General features: G+C 41.0%; 1 protein-coding gene across 1 annotated transcript in view; it reads left to right on the forward strand.

Annotated features, from left to right (window-relative positions):
- Nucleotides 1-25,477, forward strand: part of bsna (bassoon presynaptic cytomatrix protein a) — a 154,395-nt gene that overhangs the window by 95,604 nt on the left and 33,314 nt on the right. Inside the window, exons 4-5 of the mRNA XM_065961513.1 lie at nt 14,967-15,407; nt 19,652-24,985. Coding sequence (XP_065817585.1) covers nt 14,967-15,407; nt 19,652-24,985 — 5,775 coding nt within the window. The remainder of the gene's footprint in view (nt 1-14,966; nt 15,408-19,651; nt 24,986-25,477) is intronic.

Here is a 25,477-nt window from a genome sequence, read left to right on the forward strand (position 1 = left end):
TTATTTATATATCTCTGTTCAAACGTGTGCCATTTGTTCATAAGTTTGAACCAAGAGAGACACACCAACTGAATGTTTTAAAACATCTTATTTGTGTTTTCACCCTTTTACTTGTGAAGGCCAGTTTCTGTCCTTGAGAGTGAAAACATTTTGGAAGTATATTTAAAATATTAAGAATTAGGTTAAGAATTTGATTCGCTTTGTTGCTAATGTGTAAGGTAGTTTGTTAAGTCCATTCAAAAACAGTCTAAAAAACAAATCATGGAGTATTACATGTCAGACTTCTTGAAATCTCTTCATCAATATAAAGGTGTCAGCCAATGGGTGGGGACCTTTATGCTAAGATAATCTTAACATCTCACTCTTCACATGTTGAAAGAAGGTGTGATAAAAACACATTTGTGTCTCTGTATGGAGTCATGTAAGAATATACTTTTTTGTGTATGCCGTTTTAAGGGTATAACAGCAAAGGCTCTGCTGAGATAAACGTTAAGTACCACCATCAGCTTATTTTTTTCCTTTTTCACTCATCCATTCCCCCATTTTCTCAGATTTTCTACACTGAGATGTGAAATCAAAGCCTTAACCTACACACTTGCTTGTTATTCTACTTCATCATGTCCTTAAAAAAATCATCCATCCAACCAGCCTCTTGTTTCCCTCCTTGATTTCATCCTTCCTTCCCCTTGTCCGCCCCCCTGCCTCTCCTTGTTTGCTCCATCTCGCTGCTGACTCCTCCCTGCATGTTACAGCTGTACCGTCACTCTTGAATTATTATGTTCTACATGAAAACGCACTACAGGGACTTCAGGGTGACTCCCCTGTGTTTTTCACAGGCTCAGCCAAATCTAGTGACAGCTAATGTTTGGTGAATTAAAAATGGCTATCTAATTCTGTATCATTTTCCCACTCAGGCTCAAAATTAGTTCTGCAAGTCTTTGTCCTCTGTCGACTGATCAAAACTGTGATTATTTCTACGGATTCATATCAGTAGTTTCAGCTTGTTTTAACATCAAATGTAAAAGCATCAGAAAACCCCATCGCTGGAGGATTATTCTTTTTGGCTGGTTGTGTGCAAAAAAGAAACAAAACAAAATCAGACATTGACCACATGATTAATATTTAAACAGTAATTTTAGGTCTGTTTGGTGTGCCGTGGCAAAACTCTTCTTTTTTGTTGCATATAAAGTATTGCACTTTTAACCTTGTTCTCAGCAAAGAAAGCCTAAACACACACTCCTATTCATCCACACTGCACTTACATCGAATCCTAACAGAGAAACCTGAAAATTGTGCTACACCAAAGCTTGTGGAAAAAAAAGCCTTTACAAATACAGCGCCAGAAAAAGAAGAAGAAATGTTGAAAAGATCACTGCAAAAATATTTAATTCTCTAGTTCTACTCTTTATAGTTGGCGGAAATTGAACTTTTTTATTGTATTAAGAATTTCTGATCACCAAATCCATTCCTCATTAAGAAGAATTAAGTGTTCCTGTAACAATCAATCTTTACTTGTGTAATGCTATTTCACAATACAATAGAGCAATAGAGCAAGTAAAAAACCAGCAGCAACAACAATGAATATGTTTTAAAGCTACAATATCTGTAAAAATTGTAAAAGTATGTACAGTATTAGCAATAGCAGCTAAGTATGACATTAGACTGATCAGTCTAAAATTAACATTAGCAGCTGTGAAGATGATGATTGCATGTAGATGCTAATGATTTACTGTAAGGACACTTAAGTGTGGTCTCTTCATTTTATTTGCATCTAAAATGTGCACTGAGCTTCATAAACATGAAGACAACATACAGTTGTTAGTCTATGTTTGTTTCTCATGTCGTGTAATTTCCGATCAGGAGATGCTGACCTCCTGTGATCTCCCATGCGCCCCTTCCCATTTTCTTTATATTGATTGCGTTGTCAGGGGTCTCTTCCTCGCCATGTGTGAGAATAAATGGTTATAGGTTATTGATTGATGAACAGCAGCTTCCTCTTGACCTCAGTTCTTTAGATCAAAACAAAACTCAAGTAGGCTAAATGTGGCATGTACAGTACACCTTCAGAGGATCTGAGGGATTCTGTGGTTAAAAATCATTCTGTGAATTGCTGTTTGCTGAGTTCAGATAACTTAAACTGATGGTTTGTTTACAGTCTGTTGCATTTTGAAGTTGATTAGGATGAAAAAAAGGACTAAAGATGTCAAATAGGAACATCCATAGTGAAGGTTTCCCTTTCCTTCCGTCCTCTGGTTTAGTCGCCCTCACAGCAGTTTGTGTGGAACAGCAGTTTCTGGTTTGGCCTGCCTGTCCTGCTCTCTCTGTAAAATGAACAAATGATGGAGCAGAGCATCGACACTGACACCTAATCAATGCCTATCAGAGCTGCAGCAACAGACAGGCGGCCTGTCATCAGTGCCTCGAGATGACAAATAATCACAGTGTAGTGATCCTGTTGTCCCTGCAGTGCAGAACCTCCAACAGCCCTGCACTGAATACACACCCTCATACAGACAAATGCACAGGGGGGAAATACTCAATATCTATCTATATGTACTGTATATATATATATCTATATATACTGTATATAGATATATATATATATATATATATATATATATATATATATATATATATTCTCGACCATTCTGTTTCTAAAAAGCTCGTACAGTTAACCTGAAAGCATTATTTGTTCACCTATCCAAAACTATTCAATTTAGCGTTCTTTTTGCAGCCAAAAAATTACATTTCATCCATCTTTCTTATTTTTTCTATTACATTTGCGTAGCTTTTATTCGTATCAAATAACAGTATAAAGGCTAAACTGAACTTGTCTTTTGTTAGAGTGGTTAAATTAAGTATGGATAATTTGAGACACTTAAGGAAAAGAAAAGGAAAATGCAAAAAAAAAAAAAAAAAGAGTCCAACAGCTGCAGCAGAATGATTCATCTCTCCTCCCCCTTGTCTCTGAGCAGGTGAATAATTCCACAGCACAGTGTGAGCATGCTCCTACAGAGAGATCTTATTGGATGGGAGGGAAAAGGTCCATGTTTTTTGAGCATGTCTTTGTGCATATAAATGTGCACTGTGTGAGCGATTGTTGTGTTTGCAGGTGTCTGACTACGGGATGCAGCGCGGTAATAGTAATGTTGGGGGAGTTGATGTTAGATACTGTGGGAAACATCATACCTGCTGTAGCACACACAAACAATGATCCACACATGAAACACAGGATGTCACCATGCATCAGGTTTAGGTTGTATAAGGACTCCACGTCTTAAATTCAGCATGACACTCAACCATGTGGGAAATGTGCTGCCCCTGAAGAAGCATCTGGATATGTTTCTTTCATGTTTTGGCAATGAAGTGCAGATTTTTTGTGTATGTATTGAATATAAGGAACCAGCCCCGTAACACAAACATTTGATTTCCCTCAAGCAGCTAAACTTCAGTGGGACTTTTATTTTTTAATTCTTGAAATGCATGAAAAGACTGCTCCTTCTCCCAGCCAACCCGGCTGAAGAGAGGGAACGGTGCTGAATGAAGTTATGACCCAGAGGTATAAAAAAATTTTTTTTTAAATAATTTTACTGCCCGCCCTTATAAAGCACAAACAAGACTATTATGCAGTTAATTGAATTTTATGGACTTAATTGTACTGAGTACATTAACAACTACTTTTGAACATTACAAACTATTAAGCGACAGTTGTTGTAAAGGTGTGGATCCTGTGACTGTTATGTTGTGGGAGCTGTCCATGGTGCTGCAGTATTTGACTCCTCTTCATTCCTCATTGTCACACAGTGCAGCGTTTCATTAAACCTAAGTGTAGCTATTCTATTTTTTTTCCCGTTTTATGAAAATTGGTTCAGAAAAACATTGCATGATGAATTATCTCATTTTTATTATTTCTATCACAGCATATTTCACAATAATCATTACCCCCTTAAAAAAAAACCTGACTGGTGAAATACAGTTACTGGAAAGACACAGATAATTTCATACAAAGTTTTGTTTCACATAAACTTACCTAACCCCCACGAAATTGGATAGGATAAGTTGTGTTTAAGTAAATGGTAAATGGACTTGAGCTTATATAACGCTTTTCTAGTCTTCCGACTACTCAAAGCGCTTTTACACCACATGTCACACCTACACATTCATTCCCTTTCACACACTGATGGTAGTGGTCGCTATGTAGTATCATCCATCAGAGGTAACTAATGCCATTCATACACTGCCACCTGAGCAGCGGGAGCAATTCAGAGTTAAGTGTCTGGTTAAGTGTGTGAGGCAGTGACTCTACCAACTGAGCCATAGCCGCCAGTAGCCTACAGTCAAATAGTGCGCAGGCATGAATGTATAATAGTAATGAATTCCAACAGTATTCAATAAATATCTTGGTAGCATATCTTTTAGCATGTGGCTTACAGCAAACAAGCTGCCTTACATCAGAGACTTCTTCTACTGACATGCAAACCAAGCAGAAATACTCACTGCAATACAGATGAAGCTGAACCTCCTGAAGAGCCCTTGAGCAAGACACCGAATCCCATCAGTGTTAGAGTATAGACTACGGCTCTGAAAGTCAACTGCAAAAACTAGCTAAAAACATTTCATGAAACACACAAATATTTAATGAAACACATCACAATTTTACAAAATGTGAAAGATTTCATGAAAAAAACTTTAAAGAAACATAAAAATATGTGACCTATGTCTGAGACAAAATCCATTTTCTTGTTTGCAGTTATTTTTTTATTTTTTTATTTTTGCAATTCATTAAATATGTTTTGCATTGAGTAAAGTTCTGCATTTATGTTTTTTGCATTCTTTGAAATGTTTTTCCAGTTGACCTTCGGGTCCTTCAGTAGATTGACCCAGATACTGTTCAGCTGCAGTTTCCAAAAAAAAAAAAATGTGTCTGCAATTTTAAATAGACTGACTCTGCACATTATAAGTCAGGGTCAAACACACACACGCACGCACGCACGCACACACACACTCACACACACAGGATGAGAGTTTGATAGTGAAGGACAGCCGGCTCTGACCTTTACACACTGTTCCTGTCTGTGTTTGGGATTGAGTGTTTCCACTGAATTACTGCTGGGCACAAGGTGAACCTTCACAAAAGTGTCAGCCTCTTAGATATCTGAGGACATAATAAACTCATACTTAAACCTTTAGACCATTTTCATTACCACATGTTAAACTGAATCTGTTAATGCTCTGAATTAGAATATATCTGAAACAAATGTAAGCCCAGTTGTAATTGCGATTAATCAAAACAACAGTTTAGGTTACAGCATCTTAAAATGGGACGCAATAATGCAATGCCAAAATCTTGTGTTTTGGTGCCAATAAGTAATATTGTTTTATTATGTTCTTTTTTTCTTGTGGGATTTTTGTTATCATGAATGAAGAGGTGTTGTATGAGTATTGATGCATGAGTTATCCGAGCATATCCCTCTGTAATGCACTGTATTAGAGTCAACAACAGACTGTATTATGAATGGACAGCAGAATATCTCACCTCAAGTGAAGCCAAAATATTTAGAGCTCCCTCTGCTGACTAGCTGCAGCATAGCACATAAACCACAATGTTTAGAGCTTTCTGTCTTTATCATAGTTTGTATCATGCTGATTTTTGCTGATTTACTTTAACTTGTTATTTGATGCTTAAAATGTGCTGTAACGCCATGATTGACATCTCTGGCTTCATCTTTGTCCTAGTAGAGGAGGCGTTTTTCATTCTTCACAGTCTAAGTTGCCAACACAAGACATTTGCCCTAGTTTCTGATGAAAAGCAAAAAACACATTCATATTTTTAATCAAAGAAACTCTAGCTGAACATTAAATGACGTGTTTGGAAGTGACAGTTTCAGTTTACATTGTTTTTTCTTGCTGTTTTTTGTTCTCAGCAGCAGCAGAACCAGTCATGTCTGACCCTGCCAGCTCTCTGCGAGCTTCAATCTCAGAGTTGCTCTTTTAAAAGACAGAGCTTGTGTTTTTCTCTAAATGTCAACACGACATCAGTTCTGTTCTGGGGAGGCTGTGATGCTCTTTGCACGAGAACGCACGCACACGACAGCACAGTCAGCAATACACAGACTCACACACACAGAAGCACACACACACACACACACACACACACACACACACACACACACACACACACACACACACACACACACACACACAAAGGCACCCAAACAAACACAGCAAACTCACATATTATCTTCAGATAAACACAAAAGCACACACACACATTCTGCAAATGCACGCCCACACAAACACACACACACAAAGAAATCCTGGCCCCAAAGCATTTCTCAGCCAGAACTGCCAGTTTCATGAGGCAGAACTAATTCACTGTACATTTTTGGAATCCGCCTCTCTTTTCTTTTCTCCCTTCATCCTCCTCTCATCTTGGTTTTCTAATTCGTTAATATCCTCATCCTCTCCCTCTGCCTCGCTCTTTCCCTCTGACATTTTCTCTGCATCTTTGCTCACTCTCTGGTTTCTACTTTCCCCCTAATTTGGGTTTCCCTCTTCCTCTCCTTTTATGGTTGTGTCCTCCTCTATTTTAAACCATCTCTTCATATACATCCTCAACGGTTTCATCAATTTCTCTTCCTTCCAATCGTTTTTTTTTTAAATTCTGTTGCTTTCTCTGCTGCCCCCAAAGTCTTCTTCACTGTTTAATAGATAGTTATTGTGCAGTTTAATGGTTTCTGAAACTGACAATAAAAAAGTTAAAATTAGTTCAATAGTCATGGGAAAGTTTTGAACTCCAGAAACTTATGTGTGTTGTGATTTGAGGAGCTTTAAAAAACTAAATTGGTCTGTTTAGCTCGTGTCTGAGATGGAACACACTGTAGGTGGGTGAATCTTTTGATAACTCTTCTATTCTTTATTTTATAAAGGATCGGAGTTAATCACAATAAGACGTGTGGCTGACCTGATTGACAGGTGGTTGCGATGTAACGGTTTGTCAAGAGGCTTAAAACCCAACTCGGCTCGAGGTCTCAGCCTGTCGTTAGGTTGACTGAAAGTTAGACTGAGACAGCATTTCCAGCATGGAGACCATTTCTATTTACAGTCTATGGTTGTGACCAGTTCTGTTCTAATACTTGTAAGCTAACTGATGTGTTTTATTGTTCCTTCACAGTGTTTGTACAAGTTTAATTTCACCAATATCAAGCTGATAATTTCATTAATTTAATTATGTTTTAGTCAGTATGATTCATGGTTTGCTGCTATCGATTTATGTGAAATATTCTGGAAAACACAAATAGATCCAGAGCTGAGAGAGGTTTTTATTTTCCCATCCCTCATTTCACGCTCAACACCCTTCTTCATGTGTGTTTTATTCTCCCTATCTTCTCACATGTCCACCCCCACCTCTAATTTTTTTCCCCATTTCTCAGCCTCCTCACTCTCTCCCTCACTCATCTCACGCCGAAAGACTTTCTCTCTTTCTCCTCTCAAGGCTCTAAGCCCTTAGTTGAACTTTCCTCAATATTTTTACCCCCAGCTTCCTCTCTAGCATCTGTCTGATCGTGTGTGTCTCTCCCCCCCCCTACGGGATGAGCTAGCAATCTCCCGAACCCATAATGCTGCTGTCCAAGTGAAGACTGCCTCTTGCACTTCAAAGTACACATTTCAGGACTTCAAAGGCTGCAGTCTCTCTCAAACTAAAACCAAGGCCAGATCAATTAAATCCTGATAATACCCAGCAGCCCCCCCACCACTGAGGATAAGGTTCAAATCTTGGTGCACACAGCAAGGCAAGAACTTTGCTTCGGTAAACTTTTGTGTCCCTGAAGAGGTTGTTATTTTGACAGCACTGCAGTTAAAAGATGCAAAATAAGATCTATGTAGAACTCTGATTTGGAAATGTAGGTGTAATCATTTTATCAGGCGAGATCTGACACCTTGTTGCCAAACTTAAGCTGCATTCCCACTAAAAGTAGGCCATGATGTTCAACCTCAGGAGCTTCTTTTTAACAGTAAAAGATTGTACTGCCAGCCCATTGTTGTCACCATTTTCTAGTGCCTTGTGAAAAGGTTCTAACAGGTTAACGGAAACTGCTCGCCGCTCTGGCGGTCTTCGATATGCTGTTAGTACTCAACCAACCAGAAATGCTTAGCAAGGCAAAGCCCGCCACCAAATTCCCTGCAGTTTAGGGAAATTCATTTTCTGAAACAAGAACCTTTTGAGAGGTAAACTAAATTCTCTTGGCTTTTTTTTTTTTTGAAACCCTGGTCCCTGCAGTAGAAATGCACCAAGTATCTCCAAAAGTTGCTTGTCCCTGGGGGAAGTTCCTCCATAAGAAATAAAGCTCTAGCTAAAGTTCTGTTTTTTTTAAATAACTGCCTTCATTTTATTTATTCATCAGCATATTAAAAAAAAAAAAAATGCTTTGGCAGTATCTGAGTGCAGTGACCAAAAGCTTCATGTTCAGCCTTTTAAAGAAAACAAAACACGCACGGAGCATTTGCAAACACAATATATATTTTATAATGAAGCTGGAGACAAGACATCATTCTGAAGCAGTTTAGTTTGTTCTAAAAACAGCAGTAAATAATTAAGGCTAACACATTTACAAAGAGCGGCCCACTTACACAAGCAGTCATTTGCAGTTTCACTCTCTTCTTAATCAGCTCCTGAGATAAATACATGACCTATGTAATGTATGTGCCACATACAAATCTGTTGTAAGGGTCTTACTTGAGTGATGAAGTCCAATGAGTGATAAAGCAGTTGTAGAAGTTAGTTGACTCGTCTGGCTCCGTGCTCCCTGTTGACTCATGCAGCAGTGAGATAGGCAGGTCCACTGTGGCTCTGTCCTGTTATGCTGCTGGCTAGCTGCCATCCTATTACTGCAGGAGTCAAAATCCTCTGATCCCTGCAGCCCAACCACACACACACACACACACACCCACATCAATACATGCACAATCTATCATGTGTCAATCACTTCCAATGACACAGCAGGCATTTATAGATGAGCTCTCGTGACAGTTGTAGGTCAAACTGTAAAATAACCATGGCGTGCCTTTGATCTGTTTCTTTCTCTCGACACAAAAGCTTAAGCCTCTAAACCATCTGGTCCCAGTCAGGTTGTTGGTACAAATCCTTGGTCTGTTTGCTTAAATCCATGATTACAAAGAATGAAAACACGCCTTTCAAGACTCCTTTCAAAGTCATTGCCGTAATATTGATGAGGACTTAACCTCCACTCACTACAGTAAAGCTGCTGCAGTGCAACACTGCAGGGGAAGAGTGGAGGGTAGCTGACAGTGAATAAATAAAGTTGTTTTTCAGGTGCAACTCCTCAAACTTATTTTTTTTAGAAATTAAAGTACAGGAATTACAATAATTAAGTAGGACGCAGCTTTTGAGTTGTCTGACAGCCCTTTGATGAAGCTACTCAAGTTTACTGTTCCACTGCATCCTGTTACTGTCTTAAATCAGTCAGGTACTTGTTGAATAAATTCATAGAATTAAAGGCAAACAAGCGCTTGTTACAGAATCTTTTCCTTTGTGATTTAATATGTAACTTTTCCACCTTAAAATAGTAGTTTCAAAGTTGATCTTCTAGCTCTATAACTTTCAACAGGGAGAATGGTGTCTAGCAAATGTCCAAAGAGAACCCTGGTCACGTTCTTTCATTAATAAGTTTGGCAGCGGGCCACAGTTGGCTAGCAATAGGCGCATTTAGCTTTACATCACTAGTTCACACAACACCCTTCAGTGAACAATAAGCCACTTAGCTTGACTCTCCCTTCTGTCTGATACAATGGTTGAGACTGAGACAGAAGAGGGCGATGACAGATGAAGCTAAGAAGAGAAAGAAAGGGAGAATGACTGAGCAAGCAGCCGTGCTAGAGTAAATATTGGACAGGCTTTTACACATTGGAGCTAGCTTGGCAAAAAAGTAGGCTGCATGTACGATGCCAATCTGGCTATGCTAATACATTACATGTGCTTTAGAACAGTGCTGTTGCACTCAGAGACCTTCGGTGGGCGCCAAAACGAATTCCTCCATAATGTCGCTTTAATACATTTTTTAGGTATCAGCCTTCTTTTCATCCTACTTTTTGTTTGGTCATATTGTACTTGGTTTCTTACTATTAATCATTACTGCCTATTGTGATGCAGCTATAATCTGACAGCCTCACCTTTAGTTTACATAGCATACAAATGAGCTCTTCCAACACAGTATGGGTGGAGAAAAGAGATGGTCTCATAATCCTGGTCTGAAATTTGCCTCTGTGAAGAATGGCTGGACAGACAGAAAACAGGTGGGCAGTGAGAGCGGTGACAGTGTAATGTGGGCTATAAAACATAATGTGTAAACATTAACACAAACACACATATACAGCCTTGCACCCACGCTGCTCTCTCACACAACAATATTACATAATTAAAGAGGCTCCACTGAGCAGATTTTTAAAAGATCTGCATGGAAGTGAAACCTGTTCACATTACATAACCAGGAAGAAGATTCAGCTTTTTGTGTCAGTCCTCTCTCCTCTTCTACTTTGCCTTTCCTACCTTTTTTTCCTCCTCCATTATTCTGCCTCTTGTTTCGCTTCTCCTTCTCCATTTTATCTCTTTCTCTCCCTCACTGGTTTTCTGCTCCAATAATTCATACCCTCCCATCTCTCCACCTCCTCTATACTTTCTCCCTTTCTCTAATTTATTTCTCTATTTCCATCCGATACCCCTTATTCTATCTCCTACTTTCCACTCTTAATTCATAACCTCCTCAGGATTCATTTCTCTTGGTAATCTTCTCCTCCACTCATCTCTTCCTTCCAACTGTGAAGAGAAGTGTTAGATTAAATCCTGCACCAGAACAGAAATAAACTGTATGTGTATATTACGCCGGAAAAATGTGTTGAGGGATTTTTCAGTTGATCTCATGACAAAACATTTCATCCTAACTCCCTGATGCAGAATATGTCACTGATTATTTCAGTTATGGTTCACTTCTGAGCTTTTCATTTTAGGACAATGGATAGAGTAGAAAACCAGGAAAGCTTGCTAAGGGCCAGACTTAAACTCGGGCTGCCAGCCTCATTGAGTATAGAGCCTATGCACATTGGCTGCACGAACCAACTGATACACTTCTTCAAGCTTTTTGGAATCAGCAAACCCTAAAATCTAAGTATGAAAATATGGCTTCAACAAAACAACTTATGTCTTCCTCTAAGTTTGAATTTGACAACATAAAGTGCTGAAACATCAAAAGCTGCCATCTGCAGAAAGAGAGAAGAGGAAAGTGAAGGCATCCGAGACATCTACATGTATCCCAACAGACAAAGTAAAAAGAGGTAGCAAAACTGTGAAGCGGTCAAAAGGTAGATACGATATAGACAGTGAATGAGAAGTAGTTCTGCTAATAGCGGGAAAAAGAGTTCATGTTGAAGTGAAGAGCTCTAATGAAATGTTCACTTTGTTATCATCCGAGCGCAAGTCTCTTCATGTACAATGACAGAACTGATGCAATCTGCGCACCAAGCGGTGAAACCTGCCCCACATCTCACTCAATGTTATTTGGGTTCAAGAACGTTGGCGTAGACGTGCAAACCAGGACACAAGCAGAAGAGATCACAAATTAAGATGTGGAATTCAAAAGGAAATTTGATTTCCAGTCTTCATTTATCTACTAAAATAGATACACTACTCATCTCAATTTATTAGGGTTAGGGTTCTGTCCCTCTGGACCTTTGTCAAGTGTGTTCCCCACCAAACAATTCCCCACCATGGTCTTAAATAAACAAAGCTCCTCCTACTGTGCGTGCTCAGGTGTAGGACATTTAGTCTGATTACAAGTGTCTCTCAATCAACAGCAGTAACATGTGCAGTCACTCACACTCACAAATATTCACATATATTTGAGGGCAATTTTTATATCTTATAAATCCTTTCTTTCAGTGCAACACAGGGTGGGGGGGGGGTTGGTTTATATGTTTCAACATTGCAGGCTGTTACATCAAACTGTCTTCTATTCATTATAACCACAGGCTCTTCATGGGCTTGCCCTGATGTGTGAGTGCCATGGCAGTTTTTCAGAGTATTGCACACCTCAGCAGAAACTGCAACTACACTTTGAGGGGAATTGATAGGTCCACTCAGACATCAATCATTACCCACCTTAATTGTAAATGGACTAGGGCTTAATGTATGGCGATGTTTTAGTCTTTCTGACTAGTCAGAGTGCTTTTACATCACAGGTCACAACTACCCATTCACACCCATTTACACCACATTGATGGCAGAGGCTGCTATGTAAAATGTCCTTCAGTATTGACTAATCCATTCATACACATTCATACGCTGCCCATGGCGCAGCGTGAGCTACTTGGGGTTGAGTGTCTTGCCCCACATTGGACATGGGGCTGAAGGAACCAGAGATAGAAACCCCAGAGAGAGGCAGGAACATTACAATTTGACTTAGTGTGAGGTTGTCATGGTGATGAGGATGTAGATGATGCAATGCTTTGCACCAAGTGGTGAGGTAGTGTAACAGTGGCATGATATAACCAATAAGGAAGATATATGGATTTCTGACTATCAAATGATTGCATTTTGCTTTAATTTAATAAACTAGTCCTGTATTAGTTTAGGATGTTGACCTTTCATCTGGATACTTATGTTGCTAGAAAGTAGGTCATCCTTATGTGCACTTTCTTCTCTCTTGTCTGTCTTCTCTCTCCTTCCAATTACTGCGGACTCAGCAGGGAGCCACATTACTAGAGGTTGAGCTGAATTTCTCTGTGTGTGTTTTTGTATGTGCACCCGTGCATGTGTGGTATCGCTCCCCTCCTCATTTCTCCTCTCCTCCACCCAGTGGGCTTTCTCGTCTCCCCTTCCCTCCCTCCCTCCCTTCTCTTCCTCCTCTTCCTCATCTTCCTCCTTCTGCTTGTCATCTCCCTCTCGTTCTGGTTAGCCTTCAGCTACACGGACCCTCCTCCATTTTGCATCGCTGTGAACTGTGGGACTTCATGTGTGTGTGTCTATATGTGTGTATGACTAAATGTGTGGTGAAGCAGAGTGCAGCCTGAAGCAGCAGCCAGTGCTGGAGAAGTGTGCGCTCGAGCAGAACAGTGGCATTCTGTGTAAAAATAGCCTTCACTCTGTTGGAGGGCGTGAGAAGGTACAAAGAGAGTGACAGTGAGGGAGGGTACGATGTAAGAGGAGGGGGGAAAGCAGTCATCATGTAGTGAGGATAGAAAGAGAGAAACTGCAGGTGCAAATGTGTGAAAAGTAACACCATCCTTAAAAGAGCTGAAAGGGATTGAGGGCATGGCGATGTGAATCACTTCATCTGTCAAATTCTGTGATCTGTTAAAAAAAATATTAAAAGACAAAAAAATTTTATGGTTTTCCAAGAATTTTCCATCAAATGATGTTTAGTCAGGGTTACACGTGTTACCATACCACAGCAACAATATCAGATTCATGACTTGTGGTTGTATAATCTTTAAATCTGATACTTCACCATCTACACACAATTATCATCTTTTGTCTTAATCAGGCATTAGAAGCTACAATGAAACCACATCTCCTGTATTCATTCAAGTTCAAATGTCAAACGCAGGCTATTTTAGTTTCTGGATTTGAATGAGGTCTAGACACATTTAGTAGATATATGAAGACAAATAGATTCAGAGTCACTGGGTTTAAACAAGCCTATATACTAAACCATCCCCACTGATGACACAGTTTCCCTCTGGACCAAATGGGATGAATAAGTCTCCTTCATTGATGAGTAATAGGACAGCCTCTCTCTAGCTGAGGGGTAGAATTGGAGTTGAACACAGTGGTCAGCTATTTGCACAGTTTTGTCATGACTCAAACTCAGTGGTGGAAGAAATATGGTGTGCACTGGAGATGTAATTAGATGTCAAAAGAGATTGAGAAGTTAAAGACAGGAAAAGAGCAAAAAGTAAACAAAGAGAGCTGGAAGATAGAATAAAAAAATACAGCACAATGTAATGTATTGTTAAATGGATTTTGAAAGGACAGACCCGCTGAGGAGAAGAGAGATGAAGGGAGACAGAAAGAGAGAGACAGTCTGAATGCAAAATGAGGATTGATGGAGTTTTTTAGTGAATGTTATTGACAGGAGGAGAAAGGGCAAGATTTGCGCTACATGGTTAGATGTGACTTGATGGGGTACTCTGTGGAACATTTTGCGCACACTTCACAAGTGTGTGTGTGTGTGTGTGTGTGAGTATTGGTGCGTCACAGTCTTTTTTAACGTCAGCCTCATGTGTGTGAGTAAGTGGAGCTGATATGATGAAAAATTGTGAAGCTGTCAATGTGACTGCCATTAGGAAGTGCTTCAGCTATGCTCAGCCTGCTGCAGCTCTGACAGCTCTGTCTGAAATATACAATTTCCCTGTATACAGTACTAGTGCGTGTGTATGTTTGTGTGTGCTTGTGCATCAATCTCATTAATCCTGAAAAGTTAAATAAGAAAACATCTGACAAATAGAGACTTCTTTAGGAGTAGAGATACACTAATACAAGCACAGACACACACAAACACACACACACACACACACACACACACACACACACACACACACACACACACACACACACACACACATTCCAGAGAGCTTCCCTGTGTTGCAGTTTTTACTGTTAAATACTTAAAATCATCTTTGATTATTTAGATGATACAGCTTTTTGTTCACCTTTTAAGAGTTTTATTATTAAACAAAACATGTTCTGTTTTTATTAGTTTTAATAAACTCACCAAGTGAGTGCTAATGGAAATTTTAAAGACCTTTTTCAAAGCATAAACGATGCTAGATGGAAGGTTTTATATGGAAAGTTAGAAAGTGTGGTAACATGAGAAGTACAATGAGACACTATACATTTTCAGAAAACAGTCTATTTGTAATTAACAGTCCTATTTGTCCTGTCTGTGTTTCAGAAAAAGGAGTGGTTATGCCTCAACTGCCAGACCCAGCGGCTGATGTCAGGAGGTGGCCTTGACGATCCCCCACTTCCTGTTCCTCATTCGTCTCCCAAGCACCAGCCAATGGGTTCCCCTCGCCACCAGGCGCCAACCAGTCAGCAAAGCCCTCTTCACAAACTCACCAATCAGCAGACTCCAAAGGCAGGTCAGCCCCAAACGCAGAAACCACAAGGTGGGACTGGCGGTAGTGGACCGTTTGCTCCGACTGCTGCCAAACAACTAACAGACACCAAGACCACGACACCAGCCACGACAACAGAGAAACAGCAGAAACCCACTGAGGAGAAATCCAAGACCGAGCCTGAGATCCAAACTGCCAAAGAGACCAAACCCTCCCAGAAGAAAGGAGAGCCAATCACACCGATCAAGGATCTTAAGAAGTCCAGGCACTATGATGTAAGTCTGATTCTTTTTGTTTCCATTGCTTCACTCAAGAGTATTCTGTATGTCAAGCTATGGGAAAGAACCAAAAGTGATTAATTCAAGCGCCGAAGCTATGGATGGAAAATACAAAACAATTTGGCTAATTTTCAGCAAATATTCTGAGGCTACCATAGAGTAACATACAGGCCCATGTGTCAAAAATGTCTATTGTTGTGTGACCTTTTGAGAGTATGTATGCATGTTGAGATATCTGAGCACGCATGGCTTATTAAAGTATGGTCATCCTTCACAACCAAACATTTCTTTTTCCTCACCAAATAAAAATCCTATAAAAACACAACATGAATAAATATCTGAGCAGAAGTTGTGCAGTGCGCTGGTTAAAAGAGTAATCTAATGTGAACACAGTTCAGGGTTCTTATTGACTTGGCTATGCTATACCTTCCCTAATTTAACAAACTCTCTCATAGACAATTTCTCTTTGCAGTGGTCCAGAACAGCTGATGTATCAGGGATATTTTTTGTGAATATTCTGAGTTAAATAAAACAATTTTAAACCCAATTGCCAAATGTATCACTTTGATTTGGTTAGCAGTCAGTAAATCTTATGGCTCGGGCCATACATATACTGTGAGATTTCAGAACGAGTCTGACCCGATCTTTGGGTTGCAAAACTGATTTTTGAAGTCTGGTCAGTTTTGGGCCCAACCCCTTGTAATTTGCTGTGCATTGTACTGGGATACATGGGGGCCAATCATGGCCCAATCTTCTTCTCAGTAACGGTCAGATGACTTACTGGCATGCTTGAAATTTTGGTTGTGCGACTGAACCTTTGCACAATGTGAGTAAAGCCATGTTCCAATTTCCCAACTTCAGGGCTATTTTTTCTTGATTGCCCCTGCACAAACTGCTGCACAGTGTCTGAAAGCACCTTTAAACAGAGGGCATGCCTGTTTGATGTGTCTTCGCCCTCCTCTCACAGAAGATATGAATGAGAGAAATATTGGCAGGAAGTACCTGCACACCTCCAGCTGCCAGGGTCTATGTGCTATGATTTAGCTGGATTGTTAGCTTGTGTTTGTTGGTAATGCTGAGTGTGTGTGCTTGTGAGACAGTGAGTTTGATGATGATGGTATTTGTATTTGAGCAGTGAAAAAGAGAAAACTGAAATACACATTGATCTGACTTTGATTCAATGGGAGTTTTCAAAGGAAACTTTATAGGCAATTGTCAATGCTCTATCTCCGCCTGATTTAACCCATACAGTGTGGGCATTCAGGTTGTGCAGGACAGTGTGAGAACATAATTCACAATCTTTTATTGGGCATTGTAGATGATTCAGTAGTACAGTGTGAGATAAAGACGGGGATTCCAACATAACGTTTTTATGATCGTACAGTGTATACCTGGCCTTGGTTATTGGGAGAGAGCAGAAGAATGGTTGTTTTGTATTCTTATAGATTTACCAACACAGTATGTTTGCCTTTAAGGTTTTGAATATGAGGTAGTTCATGCAGTAGTTCTGGCCAAGATGTTGTATTTTTGATGTCTTTCGCTCATGTATTGATACTTTTAAGGTTTCTATAAGGTCCATTTCTAGAGTTAGACTTCATAGATTTGGCATTAGGTTTCAATTCCTGTTTCACACAACACACTGAATAACTGTTAAAACAAAACCAAACTTTCAGTTTTGTGATGTGGACCTCTTTACACAACTCTTGACCCTTTTTCCCTTGTTAAAGTTAATCAAGTAATTACTTTGGAATTCCCGGGCTCCAATTTTCCATTATTGTGTAATTTATATGTTAAAACTGTCCTGCTGCTGCCTGCTACAATCGCTTCAAAAGTAATCTTGTTTTGTAACTGGTCACTGATCATGAAATACATTTAAGTTGATGCTTCCTAACCAACTTTTGCTCTTTTTTAAAATGTTGTTATGTGTAACAATGCCCCTAATGATTTATAATAATATGGTAATATTATGGGTGTTATACGATCATCTAATCACTGAAAGTTTTGGGTACTGTACATTGGTAATATTTTTTAAAAGAGTTTCCTTATTTATTCTTAAACGGTGAACCATAGTTCTGGATGTCCACGTTTCCCTCCTAACCAATTGCTAGGCTGCAAATGGCAGCAAGCCTTTCATGGACTAATTTTGGGAGGCACAAAGAGTGAGAGAAACACAGAGAGAGCCTAAAATGCCTCTTTTTTGTTTCTCTAAAGGCAGTCATAGCTCTGACTGAAATATTCATAAAGATTCCCTACATTGGGCCTGCCTCAAAGGCTAGAGCTTTTTACATTTAGGCAGCTTCTGCAAATTCAAAGTGCAGAGAGCTAAAAGTAAAGTCTCCTCTGAAAGTATTGTAACCATCGTGAGATGTACCGTTAAAAAGACTTTCATAACATCTTTCTATTTTGAATTCTTTCCTCCATCCCTCTTTCATTAACCAGGTTAGTCCCTTTGTGATTATGATTTGGCATGTTATTATAAGTGGTCTAAGACAGAGCCATTGATGAATTAGTTTTGGGTATTTGGTGTGTTCCAGTTATGTTAACTTCACAATCTTTTTTTACACTCATACGAACACATTTTTTTGTGTTTTCCCCCTTAAAATGTAAAAAAAGTTTTACTAACCTCTTTTCATCAATGGCTCAAAATGTTTTAATCAAACCTAACAACTATAAGACACTGTATGGTACTGTGTAATTGTCTTATTTGTCTTGATCCTGTCATTTACTGTTTTTTTTATTTTTTATATTGACCTCTTGATTAAATCAAACCACACATCACATGATCAAAAATATTAGCTGTAAATATTTATTCTGTACTACATGTTTCATAGTAGCTTAATTGTTATGATAAAGAAAATGTATTGAGACAGCTGGGATCTGATAGGACTAGGGTCTAGTCAGCTTCCTGCACTGTGTTCAGTTCAGTCAGGACCACTTTGTCAAGAAGGATACTTTGACGCAGTTATTTATATTTGGCGGTATGGCTCTGTTCTGGGATCTCCCTGCCCTTCCATGTGCTTACCTGGAAAGCATTAGGCAGGCACAGCACACATTCCTGCCCTTCCCGTGCATACAAGAAAAGCTATAAGGCAGGGAGAAAAGCAGCAAACCCAAACAGAGCAAGCATCAATGACAAGCATGACATTGATTAAGTCAGAATACCATAAAAAGAGGAGCTGGGGAGGAGGAATAGGCAGGCTAGAGCAGTTTAAATGAAGTGGCATAAGAACTATTTGACCAATAGGATGTTTTGAGCAAATAGGCTGGTCATCAGCTGATGAGGCTTTCGTGACATCAGCTGACGCGTACTCTGGCATGATATACACCTTAAAATGAGAGCTTTGTTGTGTTGCACAGAGCCCCCGAAAACTCAGTCAAGAAGAAATAAAGTCAACGAGAGAGGATTTGCAATCTGTGGGGATGGATTCCTGAACTGTGAGCACAAATTTGTAAACTGTCTGCACGGGTTTGCAAATCCTTGGGTACAGTTTACAAATCTGTGCGCGCAGTGAGATTCGGACGTTGGCAATTATTTCAGTGCAGCATATCTCTCCACAGTAGTTGAGAAACCGGAGTTTTGTTATGTCGCATGGAGCCATAAGGTCCAGGCTCTTTCTTTCTCTCCAACGCTCTCGCTCTCTGGTGCATGCAGGAATTTTATGAATAAATGAAAAATTAAATAAAAGCAGGTCAGAAATATACTTTGGAAGCCAGAAATACTCTTGGGCGGCCCGCCCAGGGATTGTCTGTGTGTGGGAAACACTGGAATTGACTTGATATTGAAACTGGTTTCAAGTAAATTTAGAGGCCTCAATCTTAGCTCTGAAGGTTGCGGCTTAGAAATAATTTGCTAGGTTACAAGGTCGCAGTGGTCAATTTTTACAAATGATGCATATAATTTAGAATCTTTACAAATAGTATCATCCACTAGCATTTTAGACAGCATTTACTGAGAGCCAATGTGGCTTAATGCCATAATGCAATCATTTTTAAATTAATAAATCTTGGTACTGAATGTGACATGACTACTCTACATGCATATTTTTTAAATCTTTTTGATCTCAAACTTTTTCATCACAACACAAAGAAATTTGCTTGAAGATTATGTTACTTTAAACTGAATGCATATTGCTAATTAAGCATCAAATCATTCAACCATTTTACCTTAAAAATGAATTTAAAAAAATTAAAAATCACATGTTGACCCAAATCTAATACATGCTCTTTCTTTCTCTTTTTAGGACACTAAAAACAACAGTACCCATGACTTGTCACGTAGCCCCCAGAGCCTCAGTGACACTGGATATTCCTCTGATGGCATCTCTAGCTCCCACAGTGAAATAACAGGTCTTATCCAAGAAGAGGAGATGAAGCTAAGTGAGAGGGGAATCTGTGGACGGGGCTCACCACCTAGCCCTTCTGAGATCACCAAGTTAGAAAGCTCTATGAGGCCTTTGCTAGAGAAGAGTCTTTCTGAAGACAAGGTGGAAAGAAGGGGACGGAAGCACAGAGACAGAGACTTGGATGACAGAGGAAAGCGTCCACGCTCCCTGTCAATCCCACCTGATGATTACGACTCTGACGAGGACCTAGAAGATATAGTAGAGGAAGAGGAGGATGGGGGAGACTGGGAGAGCAAACGTAAGCAAGGGAAGGAGGAGAAGAAAGAAAAGAAAAAGAAGGAAAAAGAGGCTGAGCCCACAGAGATGACGGATGAGGAGTTTATGAGGAGACAAATAATGGAGATGAGTGCTGATGAAGAAAATGAGGAGGAGGAAGAGATGGAGGAAGAGGATGATGAGGAAGATGAAGGTTATGGCTACCAGAAATCCAAGAAAAGCCACCATAAGCACATATCTGACTCAGGGAAAGAAAAGCGACGTCTTCAGCACCACTCCAGCAGTTTTGAGGAGGAAACTAAGAGCTCTACTGATGTTTATAAAGGTTCAGTAGAGGAGGGTGAGGAAGATGTCATGGCATCCCAGGGAGGCCTGAGGCGCTTCAAAACCATTGAACTTAATAATACCAATAGCTACAGCAGAGACATGGACTTGAGCAATGAAAATGACTTGAGTCTTGATCGGGAACCAGAGCTAGAGATGGAGAGTCTGACAGGCTCTCCAGAAGAACGTTCACGTGGGGACTACTCCTCCACTCTGCCAGCAACTTCATCCTCATATGGCTCAGGCCAGTCTCCTACTTCCATCTCATCAATGGAGGAGGACAGTGACAGCAGTCCTAGTAGGAGGCAAAGGTTGGAAGAGGCCAAGCAACAGCGAAAAGCCCGTCATCGCTCCCATGGTCCTCTCCTTCCCACAATCGAAGACTCTTCAGAAGAAGATGAGCTGAGGGAGGAAGAGGAACTCCTGAGAGAGCAGGAGAAGATGAGGGAGGTTGAACAGCAAAGAATAAGGAGCACAGCACGAAAAACCAAGAGGGATAAGGAGGAGCTCAGGGCTCAGAGGCGCAGAGAGAGGTCAAAAACACCACCTAGCAATCTCTCACCTATTGAAGATGCTTCTCCAACAGAAGAACTTAGACAAGCTGCAGAAATGGAAGAGCTCCATCGGTCTTCTGCTTCTGAATATTCCCCTCAGAGTCTGGACTCAGAGGCTGAAGGATACGAGTCCAAACTTTACAAGTCAGGTAGCGAGTATAACCTCCCGACCTTTATGTCTCTTTACTCACCAGTAGAGAAATCTTCAACAACGACCACAACCACAGCACCATCTTCAACTTCCAAACCGCTTAAGAGTGCTGAGGAGGTTTATGAGGAAATGATGAGGAAAGCAGAGATGCTTCAAAAGCAACAAAAACAACAGCAGCAACAGCAGCAACATGGAAGACATGGGCAGTACTACGAGGAGGATGTTAATGGTCAAGGTTATGATGAGGAGTATGAATATGAAGATCAAACAGAATATGACAATGAGGCAGCAGAGACAGAAACAGATATTTATGAGGAGATCCGCCAAACATCTCAGAATATCACCAAAATGCAGCAAGCCACCGATGAACAAGTAGAGATTGACATTGAGAGCTCCTTCCCAGACAAACAGCTTTTAGACACAGGCTCAGCATTTGCTAAGCTACTAGAACAAAGCAATGCGCTCCTAACTCCAGGGACGAGCCCAACCCAGATCTCAGCTCCTGTCTCTTTTGCTGAGACTGGAAGTCGGATTCCTGATGTCAGGGTGACGCAACACTTCTCTGCAAAGGATGGGCACAAAGACAGGATCAAAAGCCAAGCAGGAAAGAACGGAATAACTCCAGCAGTTGCTGCCACAACTATTGCAGCTTATGGAGTGTATGCAAGAGATGCAGTGACTATTTCTCAGACTAGTTCAAGCCACACCATGACAACAACTCAGTCTGGTACTTATGGCAGACAATCAGGAAGTACTGCCACATCCTCTGCTACAGTCTCAAGTGTATGCAGCAAGATTGCAGAGATTACCCAAGCATACAGTCAAAGAGAAGTGATTACTAGACGGGTTGGGGAGACCAGGGGTGTCCAAGTGCGAGACAGTTCAACATCTTCTACTGAGCGAGTTGTTGAGCCACGTTCTCCCAAGTATACTACTTATTATAGGAGCACCAGTCCTCCTCTTTCTCCATCACCACCTCCACAGAGTCCAACCCGTTCACCTTCTAGAAGGGCTACAGCAGAGTTCTCTACACAGACTTTTAATTCAGCACTACGAATGGAGTCTGGAGCTGGTTCTGGCCCTACATCTCCAGTGATGGCTCAGGGAACCCAAACATCACATCGATCAGCCTCTCCTAGACTCTATCGACAGCAGTCTTCCCAGGATGCCCCATACTCACCTCCTCAAAGTCCTGCAAGGCCAATGACAGTCAACACTGCTACTTCTCCCCTGTCTTCGCCTACCAGATTTAGTCGCCAGTCTACATTTGAAACTTATTCCCCATGTGGCAGCCCTCCAGACACACCACCTTATCAACAATCTCCAACACAAAGCTTCTATAGAACACAAAGAGTTGAGAGGGTCAATGTTGGTACAAGTATGGTCACCACAGCAAGTACTTACACCAGGGGGTCATTATCAATGGATAACATCTCCCTGTGTCGAATATCTACGGTTCCTGGCACCTCTAGGGTAGAACAGGGACATATGATCCAAGGTGGAAGTGTTGTAGACCTCAGAACAGTCACCAAAATGGCTCCTATTATCATGACTGACCAAGGAATGGATCTCACGTCTTTGGCCACTGAAAGCAGAAAATATCATGGTGGGGCAGAGGGAAGCAGACACTCAACAATTGTACAACCACTGATAATGAACCTAAACACGCAGGAGACCACCACACCAACCACTGTGAGTGTCACTGTGGCTGCTTCCATGTTCATGACCCAGCACAAACAGCCAATGGTCTATGGTGATCCGAATCAAAACAGAGTGGATCTAGGTCAGGGCATTGGCTCTGCTGTTTGTCTTTCCCAGAACAAACCACCTTCAACTGACCCATCAATACCAAAAATTGATGCCAAACTAGAGGACCTCAGTGTCCAGCAGAGAGAACTACAAAAACAACAAGAGAAGCTGCAAAAGCAACAAGAACTCCTTGAACAGCAGTTGCAGCAGCACCATCAGATGCAACATCACCAGCAACAGGCATCTGCTTTGGCTAGGTACAGTCTTACTGGCCAGATCCCACCTTTACTGAAAAAAGACTTACTAGTCAGCCAGACAAGCACTGCCTCAGCTGTGGTAAGTGCTGTATCACCTATCATTAATCCTGAGATGTATGGCACTGGTCCAATTGAGCTGAAAGGAAAGCCCAGCCCTCCTGGTTTAATGTCTGGAGGCAATCCACCACATAGCATGGTTGTACAGATGGATGGAGCGCCAGACCAGTTGAGAACAGTGACACAGCTCATGAAAGTAGAAGAAGGACAAGATGCTATGGATTTGACAGGAGGTCAAATTAAACCTGACAACCAGCCAGCTTGCTGTGATGTTGTTTACCGACTTCCATTTGGCGGAAGCTGTGTCGGTGGTTCAGAGAAAGAGGGCATTAGGCCTCCATCTGCCCCACCCCTCACCTATGAATCTGACCACGAGTATCAAATGGATGGACGTAAGGCCTACACATTACCTTTCCCTGGTAGGTTGCAGTCTTCAATGTCAGATACAAACCTGGCTGAGGTGGGTCTGCAGTCCTACCCTTCTAAACTAGAGCCACAGTTTCAAGCCTCAGGAGAACTCACTATGGATCTAACTGGTATGAAGCAGGGCTATGGAGGGTTCATGGGGATGCAGTATGGTTCCTATACAGATTTACGGCATGGAGGAGACATCACAGCCCAAACACTGCCCATAAGGAGATATAATTCCTTGTCTAACATCAGTTCAGACTATGGCTACTCTGCTCGAGATATTGCAGGTTTCCAAGAAGCTAACTTGGCTCAGTACAGTGCTACAACCGCCAGGGAGATTAGCAGAATGTGTGCAGCACTCAATTCTATTGATCGGTATGGAAGCAACCCAGATTTGATGCAGTTTGGTAGTCTGGGGAGAGGAACTGGGCCTGGGACTGCAAGACTTGCAGTAGGTCTTGGCATGAGACAAAACCTTCTTTTTGGACTCGATGGGAAGCCAATCTCCCACAATCAAGCACTAACCAACCTCATCAATGCTAGGCAGGCTAGTCTAAGAGCTATGTACCCGGCTGCAATTAGATCTTCTGACGGGATGATCTACTCTACTATTCAGACCCCCATAGCTTCTACACTTCCCATCACAACTCAGCCTGCCTCTGTTCTTCGCCCCCTATTAAGGGGGGTCTACAGGCCATACCCCTCTCCTAACATGACACCTGTGCCCCTATCTAGTCTTAGCAGACTACCAATGAGTCCCAGAATGCCCTTATCTGGACAAGCTCCAGTCTCTTACCCAGCACCAGGTCTGCTTCAAACAACATCAACAACTGCACTTACTGCTGCTGCTGCTACAACAACCTTTTCACCAATGGGTGCCCCAGTATCTGTGTCCATGACAAGTAGCTCTACAGTCCAGGAAGAACCAGTATACCTTGGAAAAGGTGCCACAATGACGTCATCATCAGCAAATACCTCAGTACAAGGAACAGTCTTAATCCCAATGGAGCCACAACAACAGCCAATAAATCTGTCCCAGGCACACCTGAACAGTCAACAACAACAGCAAATGACAAATTCCCAGCAGTCTCAACAGCCTCCTCCAGCAGGTCATAGCTATCCACCCTTAGCACCATCACACACTCATGGATACACTCAGCCTCCAGCAGGCCCATCTGCCCCCACGGGTGGCCTACCCATTCCAGGAGGACTTCCTCCCTTCCCTCCACCAGGTGCCATACACAAGGAGGGTGAAACAGAAGCAGAGAGGCTTCATCGTCAGCAGGAGCAGCTCCTGCAGATGGAGAGGGAGCGTGTGGAGCTGGAGAAACTTCGGCAAATGCGACTGCAGGAGGAGCTTGAACGGGAAAGGATAGAGCTGAAGATGCACAGAGAGAAGGAGCAGATACTGGTGCAAAGAGAGTTACAGGAGCTGCAGAGCATCAAGGAACAGGTAGAGGGAGGAACAGGGTCTTGGTTTGTGTGTTTTGGTTTGTAGTTTTTGTGGTGTGCTTACTTGTGGTATACGTCATTAAGTTATTATTGTCTTTATAATTTTAAATGTTTTTATTCTTTTAATGTCATGTCTTTGATGTGCAAAGTACTTAACTCCAAAAATGAACCAACAAATACAACAAATTATTTTTACAGTATACGCATGTCTTTTTATGCATGTCTACAAACGTAAAGGGAATAATATTTCAAAATGCAGTCATTTTACTCAAGATTTTTTGCAAGCAAGATAAATCAATATTCTTTTGTTTTACAATTTCTTAGAGTTAGTGGTTTCATAACTTTAAAATAAATGTTTTAATCCAGTTTGTTTCATGAAAATAATACTTTTCCTTGCCTGTTGTGTTATATACTTTCCCGGACATTTTCTGTAATTTAAGTCTGCATGAACATGCCTGTAGTATGTATGTGTGATAGAAATTGATGATGCTAA

Source organism: Labrus bergylta, chromosome 12 (assembly GCF_963930695.1).
Source record: "Labrus bergylta chromosome 12, fLabBer1.1, whole genome shotgun sequence".
NCBI lineage: Eukaryota > Metazoa > Chordata > Actinopteri > Labriformes > Labridae > Labrus > Labrus bergylta.